This window comes from Heloderma suspectum, chromosome 1 (assembly GCF_057233095.1).
Source record: "Heloderma suspectum isolate Gila_16-S chromosome 1, 16-S_ref, whole genome shotgun sequence".
Classification (NCBI taxonomy): Eukaryota; Metazoa; Chordata; class Lepidosauria; order Squamata; family Helodermatidae; genus Heloderma; species Heloderma suspectum.
The window spans coordinates 133058249-133085309 of NC_139458.1; the positions used below are offsets into that span (position 1 = coordinate 133058249).

The following is a 27061-nucleotide window of genomic DNA, read 5'->3' on the forward strand; positions in this document are numbered from 1 at the left end:
GAAGCCCTCCCATTCATGGAAGGCAGATCTTGGATTCAGCCCATAAGATTCTAGCCTAAATCCGTCTTCAAAGGAATCTAAGCAACTTGCATACAGGACTACAGCCTCAGATACCTATTCTCTTGGTGCTATATACGAAGGCAATGCCAACAAAAACGTACTGTACTGAATCCAAGAAAATTGCTGTCCAGTTTATTTAGATGAGGGTGGGCGGGAGACATGAAACAATGAGATGGAGTGGGGGAACTGAAGAAATTTTTTTTTTTACACTTTTAAGAAAATCTGTTCTTTAAGCCAATATTTAACCACCTGAAACAGGCAGGGTATTACGGGGTACCAAGCTCTCCCACTACAGCAGTATCTCATTCATTTGGCCATTTGGTTCTGAGGCACCTGCTCACCTAGCTTAAACAGCATTCCTATTTTCACCTGCCCCACGTTGGAAGCCCCTGTAGCTTGCCTTTTAACAGCGGTTTGATCTGCTGCGATTAGGCTGGTGATATTAGCTCCCTGCTCCTAAAAACCATGGAAAGCGATACCGGCTGTTTAGCCCTCAGTTTAAAGGCACAGGAGCAGGCCAGGACGGTTATTTTTCCGGCCAGTTGGCAACCAAAGGTAGAGGTGACCTACGTAGCAAGCAAGGACCGCACGTAACCGCCTGTCTACCTTGACAGAGGTGACCTACGTAACAAACAAGAACAGTCCACGCCAGCTTGATGCCTGAGGCGCAAAACCCAAATACCGCCCCGCCCCGATAGCCGTGGGGTCGGTGGCGACGTCCTGAGCAAGCCTCGCTGGGATGAAAGGGCCTTGCGAAATGGCTCGCCTGTAGCCTCGACAGGGGTTCCCTCCTGGGTGGGGTGGGAAAGAAAGAAAGAAAGAAAGAAAGAAAGAAAGAAAGAAAGAAAGAAAGAAAGAAAGAAAGAAAGAAAGAAAGAAAGAAAGAAAGAAAGAAAGAAAGGGGCTCGTGTGCCACGCAGTCGCCCGAGGCGCTCGCCTCGCGGTTGCCCCTTCCCTTCGAAGGCGGCTCGCAGGCAGCGCCATTGCGCAGCGCCTCTCCGCTCCGCTTCCTCGGCAGAAGCCGCCCGCCCGCTTCTGCAGGCGGGCCGAGGGCCCTCCTTCTCTCCAGGAGGGGAGGCGGGGCCGAGGAGAGCGGAGCTCGCCTTCCCCGCCGCCACCGAAACGGACCTCGCTTCTCCTCCTCCTCTCGATGGGCGGAGCGGGACACGGAGGCAGGAAGCAGCCATGGCGGACTGGGGCCGAGGTGAGGCGGGGAAGAGGCTGGGGGGGATCCGGCTGGTCCTCAGGAGGAGCGGGCGCCTTAGCTTCAGCTTGTCTTACTGCCTCGGCAGGATTTCCCTCTTGGATGGGGTGGGCAGCGACGGGAGGAGGGAGGCAGAGGAGGAGGGTCGTGTTCGGCCCCCCTCAGCGTAGGACTGCTTCTTTTTTTCTTTGCCGGGGCTCCTGTGACTTTTATAGCTGCCTGACGGTAAAAAAGAAAAAGAAAAAAAAGTGATACACCTTTTCCATTACATGCCAGTTGGTGGCCCGGGGCGAGGGACAGCTTTGCCTGTGGAATTTCTGTCAGGCAGCTCTGAGAGATATAGTGGGGGGTGGAGAGCTACCCAGGATACCACCGCTCCCTCCCCCTCTCTTCCTTCTCTCATGCTGGGTTGCCCAGTTCTCCAATTTTTCACCTTACAGTTACAGACCCTGGCTGGGGCACAGTGAAGAAAACAGTATTACATCAGACCTTAAGAGATGTTGATGGGGTGTGCTGTTCATGGCGCTGGAACTGTTTTCCCAGGGTGGCTTTCGGTTTTTGACATGGTTGTGGGATTCTTTCCTGTTCCCTCACGGCACTTCTTGTGGCTGGTCTGGTGCAGTGGGGAAGTTGCTGTGCCCTATGGCTGTGAGAACTGGCTGGGAGTAAGCTGGGGAAGGTCTGCAAAATAACCTACAAATCTTGTCTGTATGCGTTTCTTTTAACAGCTAGGTGTGTTCTTAGCTGTACAAAGCACTAATGATGGGACCGTATCTTTCTTTCAGGTCAGAATGCAAGTGCTGTGGATGATATGTTAGATGTGGAAAACAAGCGCATCACAGAAAACCTAGCCACTAAAGTCACCCGGCTAAAATCGGTTTGTACATCACTTCTTCACTTAATCTACTTGCTTTTTCATTGCTATCTTACTATGCTGATGAATTGTGCACCCCAGAAGGCATTGGGGATTGGGATTTAAGAAGGATGCAGACAAACTGCAAAGGGTTCAGAGGAGGGCAACAAAGATGATCAGGGGACTGGAAACAAAGCCCTATGAGGAGAGACTGGGCATGTTTAGCCTTGAGAAGACTGAGGGGAGACAGGATAGCGCTCTTCAGGTACTTGAGAGGTTGTCACAGAGAGGAAGGCCAGCATCTCTTCTCAATCATCTGTGCAGAACACAGAATAATGGGCTCAAGTTAGAGGAAGCCAGTTTCCAGCTGAACATCAGGAAAAATGTCCTGACTGTTAGAGCAATACAACAATGGAACCAGTTACCTAGGGAGGTGGTGGGCTCTCCCACACTGGAGGCATTCAAGATGAGGCTGGACAGCCATCTGTCAGGGATGCTTTGACTTGGATTCCTGCATTGAGCAGGGGATTGGACTCGATGGTCTTATAGGCCCCTTCCAACCTGTCTATTTTATGATTCTATGATTTTTTGCATTCTGTTTTGTTTTGTTTTTTTCCTGTATGATAGAATTGGGGAAGTGGGAAGGAGCAAGTGATGCTTTTCTTTGCAATTTTGATTACTCCTGCCTCAAAAGGATCATATTACTAGAAAGTGTCAAAGGTGGAGTAGAAATAATAAGTAAATAAATAACAATTGCTTCTATCTGTGTTTTGAATAGCTTGCACTGGACATTGACAAAGATGTTGAGGATCAAAATCACTACCTGGATGGCATGGTAAGCAACTATTTGCACTTCATAAAGAATTACTGATGAAGCCCAATAGACACATGCAGCGTCATGCAGGGAAGGACAATGGATTTATATGGAAACAGGTTTCTGTGAGTACATTATACCCATCACACACACGAGAGGTTGCCATGAGGAGAGAAAATCCATTCCACATCCTGTAGTCCTGGTGGCATATGTGGTTCTGTCCTTATTCCAGAGAGTTTAATTTGCTACTGAATGCATGGGGGCAAATGCACGAATCTCTTTACCAAAAGAGATCAAGCTTGAACCTGTTGGCCTTCTGTTGGTGGTGCATGTGTGCGCACACATTTTCCTGAAACCCATTAAGAAAGAAAAGATGGAATTGCTACACAATGTTTTTGATTGGTACCACTAGGAACCCCATCTGGATGCACCCCGGATATTCAGTGAGCTAATATCTAATGACATATATACTACAAAGTAATTTTGCACATTAAGATCAGTTGTTAAGAAATTGACCTTTGCTGACCATTTTCAATTTATATTGTCAGTATTTAAGAAGTCTTTGGGTACCAGCTAATTATCTATAGTTGATCGATGCACTTCAAACAAAGCATATTCCAAAAATTGTTTTAGATGGGTTCAACCTTTGGTTTTCTAATAACAGGAATTTTGTGGTATATGCACATTCTGGGAAGCCACAGCCAGTCGTGGCTTGCCAGCTCACATGCATACAGCAAAATACATGTATGTGATATTGTTGCATGTAACAACTTGTGTCTTCTGCATCCTTGCTCTATCCATTGTACTGTACTGGGAGGTATAAGTTCAAATTTCTGTTCGGTCACTAGTGGGACATCTGACAAGTAATTTTCTCGCATTGGGTTGTTGTGAGTCTAAATGATCAGACTTTGTATACTAAAAATTGCTATAAAATTGTTAACCAATTCAAAATTTAACACTATCTGATGTATTTATTTTGGAATTTGTGTGTATGTGTTTGCATTTGGTACGAATTGCCCTTCAAATTGAACAGCATTAATTGGGATTTGGGGTGTCTGAAATTTCTGTCTCTGAAATAGTCTAGTTCCTCTTAAATGGAATTTAAGAACTTGAATTCCGGACTTATAGTCTAATTTTCTTTGCTGCTTGAGAATATAGGAGCTATCTGTTTCAATAAGCAGTGTCTTCTAAGTATCTTATTTTGCCTTCCCTTTAACTTAGGACTCTGATTTCATGAGTGTGACGGGCCTTCTGACGGGAAGTGTGAAGCGTTTCTCCACTATGACCCGGTCAGGGAGGGACAATCGCAAACTTCTTTGTTACGTCTCTGCTGGACTGATCGTTGTCTTCTTCATCCTCTATTATTTGGTGACAAGAGCACGAACTTGAGAGCGATTGTCAAGATTTGTACTGACACTTTGTTAAAGTGTGGGGAAAAACCCTGATGCTGAGGAAAAACAGGCTTTGGAAGACTTTCAGATGTATATTCCTGGGAAGGATTGTTCAGATATTCACAGTGATCCAGAGGCTCCACTGTGGAATCCAGTATTATCTCTAGATTGTTCTGAGCTTATCTCTTTACTTAAAAAAGGATATTGTTTATTCTGTCATTCTTCTTCTGAAAGCTTAAATACAGCACAGTTCACCTTGTTGAAATGGAGCCTTTCTCTGTCTGCTGGCTGGAGGGAATTAGCCGGCTGGTAGTGCTGCCTCTTACAGTTTCGTGGTTCAGCAAGAAAATCTTGACATTTCATAGAAGAGATGTTCCAGTGCCCAAGTTAGACCCCCAAAAAAGTATTGTCTGAAGGATACTAGGACACATGCATCTCCTGATAACTAATCTAGCTCTCCTATGGACAGTTTCTTTCAAGTGTAATTGCTTAATTTTATCTCTACTTCTGGAAACACCAGCACTGATAAGTTCACCAACAATCCTCTTGGCTTCTTACTCTCAAGGACTTGCTTGCTAGAACAGAGGTGTGCTTAGAATACTCCGAAAAGAAGTAAGAGTGAGAATTCACACAGACTTCTGTTTTTTTCCTTCCCTATTTTGTCAGTTTCGTGGATAGCTTATTTATATTTGTCACTGATTATATCAAACCTTATAACAAGTTAATATACCTTCAGTTTTAAGGTTTGTCCAAGTCAGCCTTCCTGCTTAGTTCTTTATTGATTCACTGATTCTAGATAGAACTACAGTCCTATGCAGACTGTTTTGGGAATAAGTGTCATTGAACTCAGTAAGGCTTATGTCTTAGCAGACATATATAGGATTGCTCAGTAAGTCTCCTGTAACTCACTACTTAATGACTATCCCCTTCTCTCTGGAATCATAAAACTTTTTCTCCAGCACTCCTCAGTTTTAATGTTTATTCCTAGATTTTGACACCTGGAGTGCCAACAAGATATTAACAGCATAACTGGAACTAAGCTGCTCTATATAATTAACAGTGCAATTCTAGGCACATTTACTCAGAAGTAACTTGCATTGAGTTCAGTGGGACTTACTTCCAAGCAAGTGTGTTTAGGGTTACAGCCTAAGCTTTTCACATCTTGACTTGCATTCTAACATTAAGCTGCCAGTGTCAATCCATTCTGTGTTTTGGCAGTTGGTACACTGCTGATCGTTACCTTTAGCAGCCAGACCCTGACTTCAGTGTATATTCTACCTTGGTTGAATCTTGCCTTTGCTTTGTCAATTATTCCAATACCCCTCCCCATAGTAATAGTACCTGCACATTGCTCTTTAACTTGAAAATAAAATTAAACAAATTTTAAACATTTGACAGTTCATCTTATTTTCTGTATATATATCTGTCCCAAAGATGCATTCAGAAACATAGTAGGATGTTACTAAGGCCTGTTTTTAGTTGCTCCCTTATGTTATTGTTGCTGTTTACTGCCCTAGAATCTCTTGAATGAAGGGCAGTATACAAATATTTTAAATAAATAAAATAGATCACTGTAGCAACACTAGGGGAGGGGATATTTAATTCTTTCTTTCCCTATCTGCTCAAAATCCTCTCCCCCAAAGCTGTTAGTCTCTTTCCCCAAATATGGCTAATTGCTTCCATTGAGGGAAAGTGTTAAATGCCCTCTCACCAGAGCTGCTGTTCCAATCAAATTTGCAGAACCATTGGCTGCTTTTAAAGTTCTAAAGAAGACATTGGGAGATCTGATCATAGACTTTCGCATCCTGTGTATTTTGGGCCTAGGATGCTTTGGGTTAATAACTATAAAGAGGTTGATGCTTTTGAAAGATACCTTAAGTGATGTATTCTTATTACAGCATGTTGAGAAATGAAGTGTGTTGGGTGAAATCCAATTGTGTCTGCCTGCTGATGCAATGGTATAAACCAACAGGGCAGATTTCCTTTCCCTTCTGTAGTCCCACCCCCACCCAATCTGGAGGATTGGGGAACCCTCTTGAGAAGACTTCAGGGGTGCGCAGCATGGAGGAGAAGTTGAGAAAAGGTCTGCTCACAAATGTTGGATGTAGCACATTATATGAATTGTAGTCAAGTGGACAGAGAGCAGGACTTGGGTCCTGGAGACATTTAATTATTTCTTTAATTATTTTTAAAATCCCGAAACAGTTCACAATAAAATACAAGTTCCACCTTTACTATGGACTCATTCTATGGTCTTCTGAGGAAAATAGCTGTTGCAGACTCAGATGCCCATCTGTAAAATCGCCTTCCTCACAAGGTTGCTGTGAGCATGAACATAAATATTATAATGTACAAATGATACTGAGAAAGGAAGCTGGTGGAGCTCTTTTTCTACTGTTTTTACTTTTTGTTTCTATGGGTGTGGCAATCATTGTCACTCTGTTGTTAGTGGTTTCAGCTGCTGTGTGAATGATAGGGATGGGGGGTCTTGACTCCTGAGTGAGTTGCAAGGCAATATAGTTATTTCTGGATCTTTATCACCAGTTCTATGAAAAAACATAAGTGTTCTTCCAATTTGGCTTTATCCTTACAGTTTGTATAGTGTGCCTTCTAAAGACAAGGCTGAGGTTTTATTGAATAGCTGAGACATGAAATAAACATTGATTTCCTGATTTATTTCTTTTAAAACACATTTCTCAGCTGAAGATAATAAAAGGAATATACAAAGTACTTTTAAGTGAGTTATTGCAAGAAAACACAAGTTCCATGAAATGGTTTCTGGATTACAAACCTCAATAGCTTTTTTCACAAACACATATATATAAAATATATCAAATCTCAACTTCTGGAGAATGACACCATGTATATTCACTAGCGTCAGAATTTAGAAGCGCGTTCAATGGGCTCAAAGCAGTAGGTCAGTTTGCAGTGTGTCCATCACAAGAGGGAACTATGGCACATTCCTTCATCAGAGATTACAATTTCAGTCTTGAACAATAATCAGTTTCTGAACATCTGAAATGGTCCTTCAGTGCTGGTATTTGTAAAAATACAGTTAAACAGCTGGTGGTGGCTAATTTAGAATCTATGCAAATAAGCAGCTTTAAAATGTGGAGGAACATGATATAAAAATAGCAGTAGAAAAATCAATTTGTTTTCAGTGCAGAGAACAAGTTCAGCAGACATCCACAATCAGAGGTGCTGTATAATCAGAGTGTCTTATTCCAAAAGTGACTACTGGAGCACAAGACTTGATCAATGACACCTAGAAGGAGGAGGAGGAAATACGTAAGGTGAAGCAGACTAGTCTTCCATTAATTAACAGATTCTTAATTACTTTTGTTCTTGAATCTCTACTTTCTATTTGATAAAACAGGCTGTTTCCTGCTGCTTTTCTGAATGAAGAATAAGTGGAATTAAGTACAGATGGTTTGTAACTGGGGAACTCAGCTGGAGCAATGTTTCATGAAATCCTGCTGGAACAGGTGGGTAGATAACCTGGTAGATAACCAGAACTGGGTAGATAACCAGAACTTTAATCCCTGAAGGTAGATGCCTTCTCTTCACAGACAAATGTGAACCTTTTTGTTTTTGCACTAAAATTGTGGTCCCTCCTTAAGTCCCTGCCACTTTGCGTGATGTGAGGTTTCCCAATATCCTCTCGCTACAAAGGAATATTCACTTGTGCGGTAATGGGTGATTTACATTTTTTGAGGGCCTGTATGAACACTACTAACTTTCCTCAGGATTCAAGGCATCTTGTTGGCTAAGAATGTTCCAGTGAGTTCCTTTGAAACCCATTTTCAGGTTATTCTAGAGCAGGGGTAGGCAACCTTTTCATGCCCAGGGGCACATTTACCTTTTCCCCCTGGGAGCCTCTTTTCTGCCACCCCACCCACCCACCCATGGATTATCTCTTTTCTGGCCCACCCCCATGAATTCTAGAATCTAGAAGGAAAGGAATACCGATTCCAAGACGGAAATCAGTTAACAACAACAACATAGCTCCGCAACAGGAGGTGTCTTGGGATAGCAAGTTCAGATGTTATGTGCTTTCATGTGTTACACTTCCATGTGTTCAGGACGGATGTTGTGATGTCTATAATTATGGGCTCCATTTCATTTCATTAATTTCATGTCTATACTGTCCAGTAGCCAAAGCTCTCTGGGCAGTTCACAAAAACTACAAAACAAAAACATATATAAAAACCATACAAAGTTTTAAACAAGTTTAAACAGGTTAAAGTGTTACAATAAAACAGCTGACATTAAAATCCCACATAAATCCCTTAATTGCTTTACTCGGAGTAGAAGGCAATGCAATGAGCCTTGAGCAACAAGTATCACTCTTTTTTTCTCTAATTCACCACTAGTTTTATAAGAAACGTGCCTTTACTACCTTAGCTAAGGTAGATTTATTACTTCATCCTGTGTGAAATAACAATGTGAAATATGAAGTAATCTACCTCAGTAATTTTAACACTTTCTGCTGGTCTGAACAATTTCATAAGTAAATAGCACCTCAGTTGATTCTTGTAATGGCAGCACAGTAACATGACCAATATTGAGAAGCACACACTTGCACAAAAGATTTCATGCGGTTTTCCTGTTCAGCAATTTACTGTACCCCTAAATTGCTTTGTACATTCCCATACATTTAAAAAGTAGGTGAGGGGAACACAAGAACTAATGAAATGCAAACTCACAGGGCTGTGTGAATTGGACCCCCTCTCAGAGGCAGTTTTCCTTTTAAAGAGCTATTAGCAGTCATTATCACTACAGTGGTGTATGTGACAATGTTGCAAACCTTCTATGACCAAAGATGCTCACACCATCTACAAATGTAGTTAGCACTGGCTACTACTATTATGACACCACTAGTATTAATTTCTGTGAGGGAATGTCTTCAATCACTGCTTGTGATTGGTGGTAATCTTACCACATTCCTGGTCCATCAACCTGGCTACAGAGGAGGCTTCCTCCTTTGTTAAACCATAATTTGCCATGATGTCCACACCAGAAAAGTGTGGTTTGAGTGCTCCCTCTAAATTAGGATTGATCCTGGCTTACAATCCTGTTTTGTAGAGAGCACCCTAATAACAGTTTTGTGGTTCAGACGTCACAGCAAACTGTGGCTTGACAAACTCTTCTGCAGCTGGAGTGCAAGGGGAGAAGAAACTGCTCAAGTTTGTTGCTTGTTTGTTGGACCAGGAATGTGATATCTGAAGCAGGCTTAGGTGTCAAATGGACCAATCTAGGGGGTGGGGAGAATCACACTTTTGGTTCATTACAGGGGTCATGGCAGGTAAGTTCTACAGCAGACTACTTCAATCTGGTGCCATTGGCTATGCTGGCTGGGAATTATGGGAGTTGAAGTCCAACACATCTGGAGGGTACCAGGTTGGTGAAGGCTGTTCTAAGGTATTTACCTCTGGATTCATAAAAATGAAGGGTGTAGCTAAGCTCTTACCAGCTCCTCACTTCTCTTCCTGTTACATCTGGACAAACACACAATTCCTCTCCCTCTGCCCCTCCCCGCCCCCGCAACCTCCATGTTCTCCTAGCAAACTTCATGCTCTTTTGCCAAGAAAATATGTGATGTCTGTTACATGTGGGTAGATAATCAACAGCTACTGAAAACAAACATGGAAAGAAGCTGTTTCGCACCTTTCCTACTTCATAGTCTGCAGGTCCAGGTTTTTTGTCACGTCGTAGATTCATGTTTTGGCCAGCCATGGAGTACTTTGGTGCTCTCTTTTTGTAGATCTCTGTAGCTGGCTTCTGATATGCTGCAGGACCTGGGGTCTGTAAGAACAAAGGAAAAGGATTTCCAGGGATGAAAAAAATGTACAGCCTGAATCTTGGACTTTCCTAGGAAAATTGAGCAGCTCACAAAGTTGCACTGAAACACATCATACAACGTTTTGTCCACTAGCAACCCTGTATTTTTCTCTCTTTGTTTAAGCTTCTTCTCACTTTCAGATCCCTCCAGGTTCTGGTTCATTCTGATTTGTGCAATTCTATGTGTGTCTACTCAGAAATAAGTCCCAATGAGTTCAGCGCAGCTTACTCTTTGGTAAATACGTATAGGATTGTGGGACAATCCTACACTTCAGTTATGCCGGCAGACTGTTCTGGCACAATGCGCTGCTACTCTCCACAGAGCGTTCACCAATTGTTTCCAAGATGAAGGAAAACATTCTAGAACATGGGGACCCTTTTCCTGAAAAGTTATGAGAAGTATTTGATGTTATGATAAGGGCAGCAATGCCAGGAAATATCCAATGTGATATTCTTAAAACTTACTGTGTTGGTGCATCTGCTCCCCTGCCCCCCTTGTTCTTCATGGTTGTTGTGTGTTTTTTTTTAATATTCCCCACTCCAAATAATGTTTTGATGGAATTCATGATTCCTCTTGTGTGAAGATTGAATATAACATTGCTCTGCATTAGTACTGTTAGATTTCCAGGATTTTCTGTTGCTCTGTGTAGGCTTCTAACAGCACAAATCTATACATGTATACTCAGATGCACGTCCTACTGAGTCCAATGGGGTTTACTCCTAGGAAAGTGAGTATATGATTGCTGGGGGGGGGGGGGCTTAAGGGGATCCCAGCCCCGGCCTGTAGTGGGGTTGACTTGCAACAGTGAGGTCATTCCTGGCTGTGATACTAGGGTTGATAACGTGGTGGAGCTCGGATGTCATGTACTAGGAGCATGTCATTGTGAGTGATTTCAATGGTTCCTTTGTGTGTGGATAGCATGTGGACATCATTACTGGTACAGTCCCTGATTGGTGGGTGCTGATGGAGTTTTTAGGAAGACTGGGGGTATCTGGCATTTTTACACCTTTTAATTTTTTTTCTGTTTGTGCGTTTTTCTCCTCCCTCCTGGAAGGAGTAAATGTATTGGATACAGCAGATGTATTGGATATGGCAGATGTTCCTTGGGCATAGTGCTGGTGTTATCTCCAGCCATACTATAATGTGAGTATAGGATTGCTGGGCCAATCTCTTACTAAACCATACTTTTCCCTGTTGCTCCCTCTCCCTTCCTATATATGTCTTGTACATTAGATTGGAAGCCTGTGAGTTAATACATTTTGGATAATGGTTAATACATTTTGAATGCTTTTAAAATACATTTTAACAGTCATAAATTATAATAATGGTAAGCAATAAAGCATCTTACAGACAAACTAAGATCCCTTCCCAAAGCTGTAAATTTTTCTTACAGAAAGACAGGCATAATGTTATTTTTACCTACCATCAGAATATGTAGTTTACCCTTGAAAACAATGTGATATTCTTCTGAATATTTGGTGTACTATACTTTGGTGTACAGTTTCTCTTAAAATCAAGGCTAATGGCAAAACAATCTCTACAAAAACGATCTGGGTGATCATTGTGCATCTGTTGAAAGGCACAGCCTGTAAATCTCTATTTGTATCTAACAGAAATTAATTGTGTAACACATGTCATCATTTTCTTACTATTGAGTTTCAGAGCTCTGGCGTTATTATAAATGATGGCAGTAGATTTTTCTCTGCATTTTCTTGTGGTTTGGTATTTTGCCAGTCTGCAAATTAATGCAGGTTCAGAGCTGGTTTCACAGATACATGTACATCATTTAATTTCTTGTCACTTGATTACCGAATGTTTGACGCCTTACAGCTCAGCATGTGAACTGACTCCATTGATAAAAAGCATTGTGTCTGAGGTGAGGTTTTATGAAAGTTCTGTTTGTGTTTTGACTTGTGATGGCCTTCTCACCCATAGAAGTCATCCATTGATGTTGCATTCCTCAAGTGTCTAACATCCATGTGTGAACCAACCCATAGATTGTCTCAAAGGTTATGGAAACACAAGAACATAAGAAGAGCCATGCTGGATCAGACCAAGGGTCCATCTAGTCCAGTTATGTGTTCACACAGTGGCCATCCAACTGTCAACCAGCTTGTTGATGCAGCTGTCAAAAAGCAGGGCATGAGCACAACAGCACCCTCCCACCTGTGTTCCACAGCAAGTGGTGTACACAGGGTCACCGCCTCTGGTACTGGAGGTAGCACATAGGCATCAAGACAAGTAACCACTGATAGCCTTTTCCTCCAGGAATTTGTCTAACCCTCTTTTAAAGCCACCAATTGGTGGCCATCACTACATCCTGTGGTAGTGAATTCCATAGTTTAACTATGCACTGTGTGAAGAAGTACTTCCTTTTATCTGTCCTGAATCTCCCACCAATCAGCTTCATAGGATGACCCCGGGTTCTAGTATTTTGAGAGAGGGGAAAAACTGTCTCCCTATCCACACTGTCCACACCATGCATAATTTTGTAGACCTCTATCATGTCCCCCTTCATGGATCACTGCCTTGTTGTGGCAAAGGGGCTTGCATAACTCAGTGAAGCCATAAGCTATGCCATGCAGGGCCACCCAAGACGGACAGGTCACGGCAGAGAGTTCTGACAAAATGTGGTCCACTGGAGAAGGAAATGGCAACCCACTCCAGTATTCTTGCCAATAAAACCCCATGGAATGTATGACAAGGCTAAAAGATATGACGCCGGAAGATGAGCCCCTCAGGTCGGAAGGTGTCCAATATACTACTGGGGAAGAGCAGAGGGAATTTCCAAGTAGCACCAGAAAGAGTGAAGCGGCTGGGCCAAAGCTGAAAGGATGCTCAGCTGTGGATGTGTCTGGTGGTGAAAAGAAAATCCGATGCTGTAGAGAACTATATTGTTTAGGAACCTGGAATGTAAGATCAATGAATCAAGGTAAGCTGGAGGTGGTCAAACATGAGATGGCAAGATTGAACATCGACATCTTGGGAATCAGCGAATGAAAATGGACAAGCATGGGAGAATTTAATTCAGGTGATCATTATATCTACTGCTGTGGGCAAGAATCCCTTAGAAGAAATGGAGTAGCACTCATAGCCAACAAAAGGGTGGGAAAAGCAGTACTGGGCTACAATCTCAAAAATGATAGAATGATCTCAGTATGAATCCAAGGCAAACCATTCAGCATCACAGTAATTCAAGTCTATGCCCCAACCACTGAGGCCGAAGAAGCTGAGGTTGATTGGTTCTATGAAGACCTACAACACCTTCTAGAACTAACACCAAACAAAGATGTCTTTTTCATCATAGGGGATTGGCATGCCAAAGTAGGAAGTCAAGAAATAACTGGAATAACAGGCAAGCATGGCCTTGGTGTACAAAATGAAGCAGGACAAAGGCTAATAGGGTTTTGCCAAGAGAACAAGTTGATCATAGGAAACACTCTTTTCCAACAGCACAAGAGGCGACTCTACACATGGACATCACCAGATGGTCAACATCAAAATCAGATTGATTATGTCCTTTGCAGCCAAAGATGGAGAAGCTCTATACAGTCAGTAAAAACAAGACCTGGAGCTGACTGTGGCTCAGATCATGAGCTTCTTATTGCAAAATGTCGGCTTAAATTGAAGAACATAGGGAAAACCACTAAACCATTCAGGTATGACCTAAATCATATCCCTTATGAATATACAGTGGAGGTGAGGAATAGATTTCAGGGATTAGACCTGATAGACAGAGTGCCTGAGGAACTATGGACGGAGGTCCGTCACATTGTTGAGGAGGCAGCAACGAAATCCATCCCAAAGAAAAAGAACTGCAAGAAAGCCAAGTGGCTGTCTGATGAGGCTTTACAAGTAGCTGAGGAAAGAAGGGAAGCGAAAAGCAAGGGAGAAAGGGGAAGATATACCCAACTGAATGCAGAGTTCCAGAGAATAGCAAGGAGAGATAAGAAGGCCTTCTTAAATGAACAATGCAAAGAAATGGAGGAAAACAATAGAATGGGAAAGACTAGAGATCTCTTCAAGAAAATCGGAGATCTCAAGGGAATGTTTTGTGCAAAGATGGGCATGATAAAGGGCAAAGAAAGCAGGGACCTAACAGAAGCAGATGAGATTAAGAAGAGGTGGAAAGAATACACAGAAGAACTATACAGGAAAGATCTTAATTCCCTGATAGCCTTGATAGTGCGGTCACTGAACTTGAGCCTGACACCCTAGAGAGTGAAGTCAAGTGGGCCTTAGGAAGCATTACTAACAACAAAGCTAGCGGAGATGACAGTATTCCAGCTGAGCTATTTAAGATCCTAAAAGATGATGCTGTTAAAGTGCTGCACTCAATATGCCAACAAATTTGGAACACTCATCAATGGCCACAAGACTGGAAAAGGTCAGTTTACATTCCAGTTCCAAAGAAGGGCAATGCCAAAGAGTGTTCAAACTACCGTACAATTGCGCTCATTTCACATGCCAGCAAGGTTACGCTCAAAATCCTACAAGCTAGGCTTCAGCAGTATGTGAACCGAGAACTACCAGAAGTACAAGCTGGGTTTCGAAGAGGCAGAGGAACTAGAGATCAAATCGCCAACATTCGCTGCTTCATGGAGAAAGCACGAGAATTCCAGAAAAACGTCTATTTCTGCTTCATTGACTACGCTAAAGCCTTTGATTGTGTGGATCACAATAAACTGTGGCAAATTCTTAAAGAGATGGGAGTACCAGACCACCTTACCTGTCTCCTGAGAAACCTGTACGAGGGTCAAGAAGCAACAGTAAGACCCAGACATAGAACAACCGATTGGTTCAAAATTGGGAAAGGAGTACGACAAGGCTGTATATTGTCACCCTGTTTATTTAATTTATATGCAGAGTACATTATGAGAAATGCCGGGTTGGATGAATCAGAGGTCGGAATTAAGATTGCCGGGAGAATTATCAACAACCTCAGATACGCAGACGATACCACCCTAATGGCAGAAAGCGAAGAGGATCTAAAGAGCCTCTTGTGGAGGGTGAAAGTGGAGAGTGCAAAAGCTGGGTTGAAACTCAACATTAAAAAAACTAAGATCATGGCATCTGGCCCCATCACTTCCTGGCATATAGAAGGGGAAGAAATGGAAGCAGTGACAGATTTTATTTTCTTGGGCTCCAAGATCACCGCAGATGGTGACTGTAGCCATGAAATTAAAAGACGCTTGCTCCTTGGGAGGAAAGCTATGGCAAACCTAGACAGCATAGTAAGAAGCAGAGACATCACCATGCCGACAAAGGTTCGTCTAATCAAAGCTATGGTTTTCCCAGTAGCAACGTATGGCTGTGAGAGCTGGACTATAAGGAAGGCTGAGCGCCGAAGAATCGATGCCTTCGAACTGTGGTGCTGGAGAAGATTCTTACAAGTCCCCTGGACTGCAAGGAGGTCAAATCAGTCCATCCTAAAGGAAATCAACCCTGACTGCTCATTGGAAGGACAGATACTGAAGCTGAAGCTCAAATATTTTGGCCACCTAATGCGAAGAGAAAAGTCACTGGAAAAGACCCTGATGCTGGGAAAGACTGAAGGCAAAAGGAGAAGGGGACGACAGAGGATGAGATGGCTAGATAGCATCACCGATGCAATGAATATGGAGTTGACCACACTCCGGGAGAGAGTGCAGGACAGGAAGGCCTGGCTTGCTATGGTCCATGGGGTCACGAAGAGTCGGACACGACTTAACGACTGAACAACAACAACTATCATGTCTCCCCTTACCTTCCTTTTTTCCAAGCTAAATAAGCCCAGCAGTTATAACCTTCTCTCATAGGCGAGATGCTCCAGCCCCTTGATCATTTTAGTTGCCCTTTTCTGCACTTTTTCAGCTCTAAAATACCTTTTAGGTGTGGTGGCCAGTAGTGTACACCACACCTGTCCAAGTGTAGTTGATTTGTATAAGGGCAGTATGATATTGGCAGTTTTATTCTCAAGTCCTTTTCTAATTATGCCTAATATGGAATTTGCCTTTTTTTTTTACAGCGGCCGCACACTGGGTTGACATTTTTATCAAGCTGTCCACCACAACCCCAAGGTATTTTTCTTGGTTGGTCACTGCTAGCTCAGATCCATAGAATCATAGAATAGTCGGGTTGAAGGGGCCTATAAGACCATCAAGTCCAACTCCCTGCTCAGTACAGGAATCCAAATCAAAGCATCCCTGACAAGTGGCTGTCCAGCCTTGTCTTGAATGCCTCCAGTGGCATTCAAGAGCCCACTCCCTCCCTAGGTAAATGTTCCATTGTCATATTGCTCTAACAGTCAGGACGTTTTTCCTGATGTTCAGCCGGAATCTGGCTTCCTGTAACTTGAGCCCATTATTCCATATCTTGCATTCTGGGATGATCGAGAAGAGATCCTGGCCTTACACTCTATGACAAGCTTTCAAGTACTTGAACAGCACTATTATATCTCCCCTCAAGTCTTCTCTTCTCAAGGCTAAACACGCCCAGTTCTTTCAGTCTCTCCTCATAGGGCTTTGTTTCCAGTCCCCTGAGCACCTTCGTTGCCCTCCTCTGAACCCTCTTCAGTTTGTCTGCATCCTTCTTAAAGTGTGGTGCCCTGATCCCATCAGGTTATATTTGAAGTTGGGAATGTTTCCCCCCAATGTGCATCACTTTACACTTGCTTACATTGAACTGCATTTGCCATTTGGATGCCCATTCTCCCAGCTTGGAGAGATCCTTTTGGAGCTCTTCACAATCCCTTTTTGTTTTAACCACCTGAAATAATTTGGTGTCATCCACAAACTTGGCCACTTCACTGCTCACTCTTAATTCCAGATCATTTATGCACAGGTTGAAAAGCATTGGTCCTAAATACAGATCCCTGTGGGCCCCCACGATTTACTTCCCTCCATTGGGAGAATTTACCATTTATTCCTACTCTCTGCTTTCTGTTCTTTAACCAGTTACTGATGCATAAGAGGACCTGTCCTCTTATTCCCTCATTGCTAAGTTTTCTCAGGAGTCTTTGGTGATGGACTTTGTCAAAAGCCTTTTGGAAGTCCAAGTAAACAACGTCTACCAGATCACTCCTGTCTACATGTTTATTGACACGCTCAAAGAATTCTAAAAGATTAGTGGGACAGGACTTACCTTTGTGGATTCTTTTTCAGCAAGGCTTGTCCTTATATGCTTACAAATTTTATTTTTAATAATGCTTTCAACTAATTTACCCAGAGCAGACATTAAGCTAACCAGCCTGTAATTTCCTGGATCCCTTTTTGAAAATTGGTGTTACTTTGGCCATCTTCCAGTCCTCTGGTATTGATGCTGATCTTAGGGACATGTTGCATATTTTGGTTAGGAGATTAGCAGTTTCAGGTTTGAGTTCTTTGAGAACTCTAGGACAGACACCATCTGGGCCCGGTAATTTATTTGCTTTCAATTTATCAATAAGGTTGAGAACGTCATCTTCCATCACCACTATTGGCCTCAGTTCCTCAGACTTTCTTTCTTCCTGAAAACATCAGTTCAGGCACAGGTATCTCTCCTATATCTTCTGCAGTGAAGATGGATGAAAAGAATTCATGCAGCTTCTCTGCAGTCTCCTTGACCTCCTTCAGTACTCCTTTAACTCCATTGTCATCCAGTGGACCAACTGCATCCCTAGCTGGTTTTCTGCTTCTGATATATTTAAAGAATTCTTTATTGTTGGCCTTGATATTGTTAGTGATATGCTCTTCAAAATGCTTTTTTGCATCTCTTATTGTCTCCTTGCATTGCCTTTGTGCAAGCTTGTGCTCCCTTTTGTTTTCCTCACTTGGGCAAGACTTCCATTTTCTGAAAGAAGCTCTCTTTTCTCTAATAGCTCCCTTGACACTGCTCATTAACCATGCTGGTGACCTCTTGGACTTGGTGCTACCTTTCCTGACCTGTGGTATACATTTTAGCTGGGCTTCTATTATTGTGGTTTGGAGAAATCTCCAAGCACTTTGAAGGGATTTAATCCTCTCAACTCCCCCTTTTAGCTTCTTTTTCACCAGTTCCCTCATTTCAGAGAAGTTTCCTCTTTTGAAGTCAAATGTGACTGCATTGGACTTCCTGGACAATTTTCCGCTTAAATATATATTAAACCTGATAGCACTGTGGTCACTGTTTCCAATTGGTTCAGCAACATTTACATCTCATACTAGGTCCTGGGTGACACCACTTAGGATTAAATCCAAGGTCGCTTCCCCCCTGGTCAGTTCCATGACCAACTGTTCTAGGGCACAATCGTTTGGGTCACTGAGAAATTTAACCTCCTTTTCATGACTGGAACATGCATTAAGTCATGTTGATACCTGTTCTTGAAGATATTATTTCAGCACATAATTGGACAAGACATGATATTAAGTGTGAACTAAACTAGCAAACTGCAATATGCATTGGTTCAAAATATTAAATGATGAATATTCAAACTAATTAGCCCAAAATGTGACCAGAACAGGCATACTTTTACTATTGGTAACTAACAGAGAAATAGGACATGAAATGAGCCAATATCCTACCTTATGAAGGTCTTCATCAAAACACCCAAGTTTACTCTTCCCTGTCATGGAATAACAAGGGCTGGCAGAAGTGGCCACTGTGTGTGGTCCAAGCACCCCAGGGATCATGTAAGCATTAGGACCTGAAAGAGGAAAATACAGGCAATGTGAAGGGTGCTAGAGACTTTCAACAGAGCCAGGAGAGGAGACGGATAATGCTTGGGATCTGAAGTGTTATGCTGGGTTTGCCAAAGGGCTTCGTAAGACTAGGGAGCGTTTGACTATTTTTCTTGGAACATCAAACCACCCAAATATATCACACAAATTGCTTTTGAATGTGCTCTCGTTTCAAAATGGTTCCTTAATGGAGCGGGACAGGGGCAGGTGGAGACCATGTGCTCGTTCTCTGTAGTGCCCAAATTCCGGCATTTTTTTAAAAAAAATCTATTTCCTACTAAGGCTGTCCTGTAGTTGCAAGGCTAGCCCCACTCCTGTCCATAACTTGCAATTGGTGATATAGTACTGCAGATGGCTATGGCCTTAATGCCATACATAATACCTAATACCTTCCCAAATGGAGGAATTGTAACCTCACAATCCTATGGTCACTTATTTGCAAGTAAGTCCTGCTGTACTCAGTTGGTCTTGCTTCCATGTAAATGTGCATAAAATTGAAATGCGTGCCACTCTGTTGGATATGCATGCCACTCTGTTGGATTTCATTGGTATGAATTCCTTAATATTTTAATTTATTCATTTAATTGATGAAACTCCTTATATAATAAATTTCTCTAGGCCTTTTACAACAATGATAAAACTACAAATAAAGTCACAATAATATCAACAATATAAAACAAATAGATGTGCTAATATATCGTAAAATACAGTATCACACTGCAGGGACTATGATAATAAAACTCAAAAATACTGAAACATTTTAAAGGACTTGGAAAAAAAATTTAAATGTTATTTTTTTAAAGTTTTAAAACAGGAATGTCTTAGTCTGGCATTAAAAAGATAGCAGTGTGGGCACCAGATGAGCTTAACAGGACTGGTGCCTGTTTCCTAGGGATGTATGAAACCCCCTTACCTGGAGTCTGCGGGGGGGGGGGAGGCGATCCGTCCCTCCCCCTCAGAATCCCCGCCGGCTGGCTCCACTCCATGGCGAGTCCAAGGAGCTGCCGGCTGGCTCTGGCCGCTGGCAGACTTCCAGCCGCTGGGATACAAATGGCGTCCAGCGTAGCGTACGCCATTTGCGTCCCTGTTCTTTGCTGGGATAGGCTTCATAAATATTTACGTAGCCTATTACGGCAAAGAGCAGGGATGCAAATGGTGTAGTGAACACTATTTGCATCCCTGCTCTTTGCCGTGATAGGCTACGTAAAGATTTATCATGGCAAAGAGAAGGGACGTAAAAGGCGTCTGCTACGCTGAACTCCATTTTCTTCTGCAGGATGGCAGCGGATGGATCGGACCCGGCCAGTGGCAGGTAGGATCCGTTCCGGGGCAACTTCGTGGGGTGGCGGAGGTGGGTGGTGGAATTCTCTAACGTCCCTACTCATTCCTTCAAACAGCAGCAAAGCCCAAAACAACATCAAGGGATGCATCTTACCTGGTGTGCTGTCTACTTTGGCACTGCGAGTCCTGAACGACATGGAGTGCACAGGTGCAGTTTTATAGATCATTTTTCGAGCCTTCTCCGGTGAGTAAGAGGCTGAGCAAAAGGGAAGGCAATGGTTGCAATTAAATGAAAAGCCACTTTTCATCCCACCAAATGACTGTTATGTCCTAAAATCTTTGAGCAGCTGCCCAGAATTCTGTACTTTAAAAAAATCTAAATTCTATGAGCAGGCCAGCAGAGTGGGGGACTCTCACCAAATTTTGTCTAAGGTATGTAAACTAGACTGTGGGATAAATGGACATTTTGCATAAATTATTTTGATTGCAAATGGGAGTGGGGTTGGAAGAATATCTTGATGGGGTCAGCAGACGTAATGTAGAGGGAAAAGAGTGCACTATGTGTAGCAAGGTGTGTGTATAATAATGGGAGAAAAAGGCCCTATGTATGTATTACCTGGCAGGGAACTGGGTGTGTGTAGAAGTCTTCTGCTGTGATCAATGAGTGATCCATTGGTTTTTGAGAATACTTCCTGCATATTTTTAAGCCAAGTGTGCTAAATATACCAGATGCAGGGGTATGAGTTGAGACCACTTTTAACAAACTTCCAGATGCACCCTTTGAGAAAACATCCTTGTTGACTAAAAATAATCCTACAAGATAAAACTAAATAAGACAGAATCAGTTCCGTCTCTTTATCTGACAAGATGTTTTTGCATTCACACACTAAAACTCTCTCTCTGTCTTAGGTGAGCAGATCTAGTTAACATATACCTTGGATGGAAGAGTATTACTCACCAGGACCTGGGGTGATCTCCACTCTCACTCTGGGTCGACCAGCCATTGTGTAAGCAGGAGCAGATTTCCTTCCCCTATGAGTCATAGAGCCTGGTACATTGTAAGGACCTGGAGGGCAGTCTTTGCTGATTGGAGGTTTTGAGCCACACATACTGTAGGCAGGGGCTTTCCTTTTGGTTGGGATGTGAGATACATAACCTGGAAAAACACAGGCCTGTTTCATGCAAATAATTTAGGAATAAGGAGCTGACATACTGAGTACATCCCAGGGCATCTTCTATTCAGACTGGCTGCAGTTCTCCAAGATCTCAAACAAAAAATACTTCTCCATCCCTTCTACCAGAGGTCCTTTAACCCAAATCATGAGGATTAAACCCGGGGCCACCTTCTACATGCAAAACATGTGCACTGCCACTGAGTTCTGTAAGGCTGCTGTGGATTATGTTGTCAAGTTTCAAATAATGGAGCAATGACCTTTTCATTCTTCGCTTCACTTTAGAGTTGATCTACTATATATTCTGCAAATTGATGTGGGAGAATTCTGGATCTCACCACTTAAGACTTACTGGGTCGTGGAACTTCCTGCATCATATAAACATGAGGGAGATGTTAAACCTTGCCTTTGATGCACTAGTTTACTATGTGCATGGTTTTTTTTCCTCTTTTAACCTTGGGAAACAACTTAAAAAGTCTATCGCCTAATTTTGCATTGTAGATTGGCTCTAATTCTCAAAAACAGAAGGCAGCAGAAGATGGACATGCAGCAGTGTCAGTGTACATCAAAGCTGGCCCCATGGTGAAGCAAGCAACAATCCAATGCTCTCCCTGTTCTATGGCTAGACTGGATTTTCAGTGGAATTGAAAACTTACTTTCTCGGCAACGGCATTAGGGATGTCGGAGAATTTCTCCATGAATCTCCGGGAGGCCGAATGCCAAAACATTCGGCCCCCCGAAATTGGTGGAGAAACGGTCCGCCCCCCGCCCCCCCCGGGATGGGGGGGGACTTACCTTCAACGATTGTCCCTGGCGGCGGCGGCTCCCAGTGGCGGTTCGGTGGCGGCGGTGGCCGGTCTTCCGACCGGCTGCCACCGCTGCCATTTCCCAGTAAAAAACACACACACACACACAACAAACGCGATAGGCTACGTAAAGATTTACGTAGCCTATCATGGCTAGATTTTCAAAAAACACCATGATAGACTACGTAAATCTTTATGTAGCCTACCACGGCTGACTTTGAAGAAAAAAAAAAAAGTGCATACGCAAATGGCGGCGCCCATGCGTTCCTTATTTTGGCCTGGGTAGTCTACGTAAATATTTACGTAGACTACCCGGGCCAAAATAAGGAATGCAAATGGCGGCGCCCATGGGCGCCGCCATTTGCGTATGCGCTTCCCCCCCCCCCAAAGTCAGCCATGATAGGTTATGTAAAGATTTACGTAGCCTATCATGGCTGACTGCAGGCCAGGGACGCAAACGGCGGTGGCTATGGCCGCTGCCATTTGCGTCCCAGCAGGAGAAGAACTTTCGTGGCTGGAGAGGCGGGGCGCTCCCCCCCGGCCAGAATTTCTGCGGGGAGGGACGGGGCGCCTCCCCCCCACCCAGAATTTTGGGGGGAGGGATGGAGAGCCTCCCCCCACCGCAAAGCAAGCTGCGGGACTAGGTAAGTGACTTTTGTCCATCCCTAACGGCAATACTCTGTATGGTCGATGAAACAGCACCATCTAGTGGCTAAATTATAGCGCTATGCCAGCTTTACGCACTGCCGACATTGTGCAGTTACGGTTTATTACAACTTATATCTGATCTTTTTGAAAGTGGGATAACCAGGGAAAAGTGAGGGAGATGTCCTGGAGGTTGACGATGTTGTGTAAAGGACCTGCAAACTTCCATGAGTGGCCAATCACAAATGTGCAATAAATTGCTTGTGTAGAGAAGCCCTGAAATTAGATACTTGAGACCCAGAGAATTTTAAGGCTGCTTTGGTGAAGGCAGACAGAGAAAAAGATTTCCACCTGTTGGCAGCAAAAAAAGGCAACAGAAAGGCAAAAAGAGTGGGTCACACAATTTTGCCTGTTTTCCCTTCCAGTTATTAAACAGGGCATTGCCAGTCTATGACAGATTATTTCCACACCCTTTAATGGAGCTGGAAATGGGTCTGGTTGTATGACAGACCAGCCTAACTTTTACTTATAGCTGTTTGGAATATTGCAACCTTGTCTGCAAGTTATTGGAAGGGGGTAGAATTGCAGTTACTTCATGGGAATTTGACCACAGCTAGCCTCAGGATCTCTATAGCCTACAGTTAGGTTTCCTGCTATTTCTTCTTTTTGCTCCCCCCTTCCCCCCCACCCCGGACCTCCTCCATTGCTTCCATTGCTGGGAGTACATGCATTTGCTCTCTCACTCCTGCTGGCATAATGGAACACAAAATGGACTGAACATACTCTTTTGAAACTGTACGCTGTACCTGCCTTGTATATGCAAGAATACTTGTGAGTAAAACTGTTTTTTTTCTTTCACTGAAGAAAGGTGTAGTCTTCTTTTATTGTTGTAGGACTGGTGGGGCTGGTAAATGCTCATTCTGTGTTGCCTTTTGTTCTTCTCTGCTCATTGCCTTTCTAACAGGAGGCATCATTACTAAATAATCCGATCAATTGCCACCTGTAGCACATATTGAACTCAGTCTACAGCTGGGGCTGATTTTGATTTAGGTGAATACCTGTCCTCCCCCTCCTTCCCTAACAGCAACTTCAGGGAGAGATTTGTCTCAAGAAATTGGCACATGGGGAAGGCTTAAAGTCCCCTTCTCTTAGAAACAACACTGTAAGCAAAATTGGCCACTGTATTAGGAAAATAAAAAATTGTTGGAAAATCTGATCACAACTCTCCCATTTCATATGGCTTGAGAGTCTCACGATAGTGAATTCTGCACCCAGTACGATTTTCTGTACTTCCAGACACATCTGACAAAGTGGGATCTGTCTTATAAAAGCTTATGCCACACAATATATTTATTAGTCTGGAAGATACATTTTAAGATCCTTCGTTGTTTCTGGTCTTGCATGGCATGATTGCAGATTTGCAGAATCCACACAGCCCTGATTACGATTGAGATTATATGGGCTAATCTGTGGTATCCAGAATTAATGCCAGGAGTGGGACTCTGACAAGATGATCTTTTGAAACTCTTCAAACCCTACAACTGTAGGATTCTACATTAATCAGTAAAGAAATAGAGTCATCTGTGCCATTTCCAAAACTCGTAATGAAAATTAGCAATATACCAGCATCAAATGAGAAATTATACTAACATACCAGAATTTTTTTTATTACAGGCACAAACTACCAGGAAACCTTTCTGAACAAGCCCTATTGGAATAAACAGTAGCTTCACAAGAGCTCTTGCATTCATTTCAATGGAGCTTGTGCATGATGTCATCTCAGAAGGTGAAGATGTTTCACCTGCTTATGAGAGTTGATATAAAACAAATTCATTTGACTCCTGCATATTTTAAAGTCATGATTAAATCAACTTTTTAAAAAAGAAAATCAGAATGAAACTTTTCTTTCTTTCTACTTACCTGTTGCTCCTTGTATGTAGTACTTGGGCCCGGGGCTGGTATACTGGGCCATGATTGGGCCTCTTGGACGATGAGGCCTCCATGTTCCCACCCATCCTCCATTACTCATGATGGGAGCCTATTCCAAAGCCTAAGAAATGAAGAATGTAGACTGGATTCTTTAAAAGGCAAGGCTGGGTATGTCCTCCTGTCTATTTCAGTGAAAAACCTGGATTCTTTAATGGCTGGCACTGGGCTGATCTGTGTCTAGCTAATTAACATGAATGTGAGACATTGCCCTGGTTCTCATGCAACTCTACCCATGGTTTATTTAACCCATGAGTTGTTGGGATGTGCAAACCTAGCCACACTAACATACCATGGGTTGCTAACCACAAACAGCCCAGAAAGAGAATCCATGGTTTGTTGCTCGGCTGTGAACTCCGGGGCTATTTAACTCATGGGTTGTTGTTATGTGTGAACCCAGAACCATGGGTTGTTCATGGGTTGTTTCTCAAGGCTACAGAGGCCTGGTGGGCAAGATTGATTTTAAGAAAACCCAGCTGATCTACATGCCAGTACTACGGCGCCACAAAGGCATTTGGGATACAGGGAGGGAACAGGCAAAAGAGGGGGGAAGCAAAGAATTGTCTGCCAGACAAACCCAGGTTAGGGCAACAAACCATGCATTAACCATGGGTTAAATAAACCATGAAATTAGCGTTATGTGTGAATGTCTATAAAGCCTCATTCTCTGGATTCTGTTGGTGGTAGAAGTGCTAAGAATGAAAGAATTACACTTGCATACATTACTCCCTTTTCCTTTCCTTGTGACATTTGATATCCAGAACTAGTGGCAGCACTAGAAGAAGAAAAAAAGGCAGGGATAGGAAGCACAGAAATTGCATTTTGGGGAAGGTGGAGATTTGTGCCACATGTTAAATTTCTGGGAGAGAAATAACAGGATATTTCACATTAGCGCTTCCATCCTAAACATTTTTTTTCTGAAGTGAGCGCTGTTGATCTTATTGGATTTAGCTTCCAAGTGGGCATACTTAAGACTGTAGCCTTAGTTTAATTTCCTGCCTATGACAGGGATCCAGCAATTGTCAAGGGAGGAGGGAAAACACAAGCTACCTGTCTGGGACCAGCCCTCCCTCTAGCACTGCTTATATCCAAGCCTTGAGTGGACTCCATTTCTAATATGTCTTTTCTATGTGTGTGTGCTCATGGGAACACTCACACTCCATTGGCGCCCATGGAGTTTCCCCCTCTTTTTTAAAGTCCCCATATTGGTGGTGATAGAGGGCAATGGGTGGGGGGGCAGGGCGTGGCTGGGTAGAAAAGTGTAAACCTCCCTTACCCATGCACAGTGGTCCCAATCTGGATCAGAGACCCCCATATGTTTACACTAAGGTAAGCAAATGTTGAGGATCAGCTGCCTGCTACATATTGAATGTTGCATGTAGTTTAGCAAAGCATGAAATAAAGAATTGCTCACAGAAAAAGATGGCTAGGTTTGTGAATTTTTAGGAGAATGCCATAAAAGGTAGACCAAGTTGTATGGCTTTGATGGTCACCTTATAGAAGAATCATGCATGTACAGTCATTACTCCAGAAAATAAGAGGGGTGGCAGTGGTCAGATAAACTCCATTATGTGCTAAAAGCAAGTGAGGGGGTTGATGGTTGCACTGGCTACCTTGGCCACACCCCATGTCAGCCATGTTTTTGACAGCTGTGCCATATGCATGCCCACATGTATGTGCATAAGGCTCCTTCTTGTGATGGGGATTATGGCCCAATTAGGCTCCCCCTCACATGCGTAAGCCTGGCAGTGCATAGGGTTGCTTCCTCACAGCAGCCCTTGGGAGCTTGCTGTGTACATCGACAGGGTTAGCTGGTGCAGCCCTACAGCCCACTCACATGTGCTTTTAACATGTCAGAGGGTTTGTGTGTGTGTATCTATATTATTATAATATATAATATAATATGGGTTGGACCCAACCCTCGTGTGAGTGGACATCTGCTCATATAATGGGACTTCCCTGTCCTCTCCTCTCCTCTCCTCTCCTCTGCAGGTCCCTGGGCATGCCCCAGGTCTGCTCTGGAGGGTCCCCCAACACACTGAAGCAGATTTGGGGAGTGGGGCTGTAGGGGGGAGGGGGAAATCTGTTCTGCCAGCAGGTCCCTCCCACTGGTGGAACAATACTATTCGATTAGATTAATATATAGGTCTGTTTAAGTCCCAACGTTCTTCAAAGAATCCTAGGAACTGTAGTTTGTTGAGGGTGCTGGGATTAACAGAGAATCAGTACACATACATTTTTCCTAATACAGCAAATAGCAGCTTATGTGATGAGGTGATTTTCATCAGGAAAATAAGTTAATTCCCCCTCCCCCAGCACAGTGGTTTCATCA

At 43.2% G+C, this 27061-nt stretch overlaps 2 protein-coding genes across 4 annotated transcripts; one reads left to right on the forward strand and one right to left on the reverse strand.

Annotated features, from left to right (window-relative positions):
* Positions 1–1209: 1209 nt before the first annotated feature.
* BET1L (Bet1 golgi vesicular membrane trafficking protein like) lies at positions 1210–26771 on the forward strand. Of its 3 annotated transcripts, XR_014786636.1 has the most exons (9): positions 1210–1264; positions 2050–2141; positions 2896–2952; positions 4153–4934; positions 7699–7807; positions 16172–16223; positions 20237–20328; positions 21030–21127; positions 24418–26771. XR_014786636.1 is itself a non-coding variant. In XM_084827046.1 (4 exons), the coding sequence occupies exons 1-4, from the start codon at positions 1246–1248 to the stop codon at positions 4318–4320; spliced, it is 336 nt and encodes a 111-aa protein (XP_084683172.1). In that variant the 5' UTR covers positions 1210–1245; the 3' UTR covers positions 4321–5714. The 3 variants fall into 3 exon arrangements, 1 of the variants encoding a protein (XP_084683172.1); XR_014786627.1 differs by having other exon boundaries at positions 20237–26771; XM_084827046.1 differs by lacking the exons at positions 7699–7807; positions 16172–16223; positions 20237–20328; positions 21030–21127; positions 24418–26771 and having other exon boundaries at positions 4153–5714.
* Positions 7498–24772, reverse strand: CIMAP1A (ciliary microtubule associated protein 1A). Its single transcript, XM_084827433.1, has 6 exons — positions 24664–24772; positions 21079–21276; positions 20275–20376; positions 18684–18805; positions 9990–10127; positions 7498–7587 (listed from the first exon to the last, which is right to left on the reverse strand). Exons 1-6 carry the CDS (start codon positions 24770–24772, stop codon positions 7498–7500), a joined length of 759 nt encoding a protein of 252 aa, XP_084683559.1.
* Positions 26772–27061: the final 290 nt, after the last annotated feature.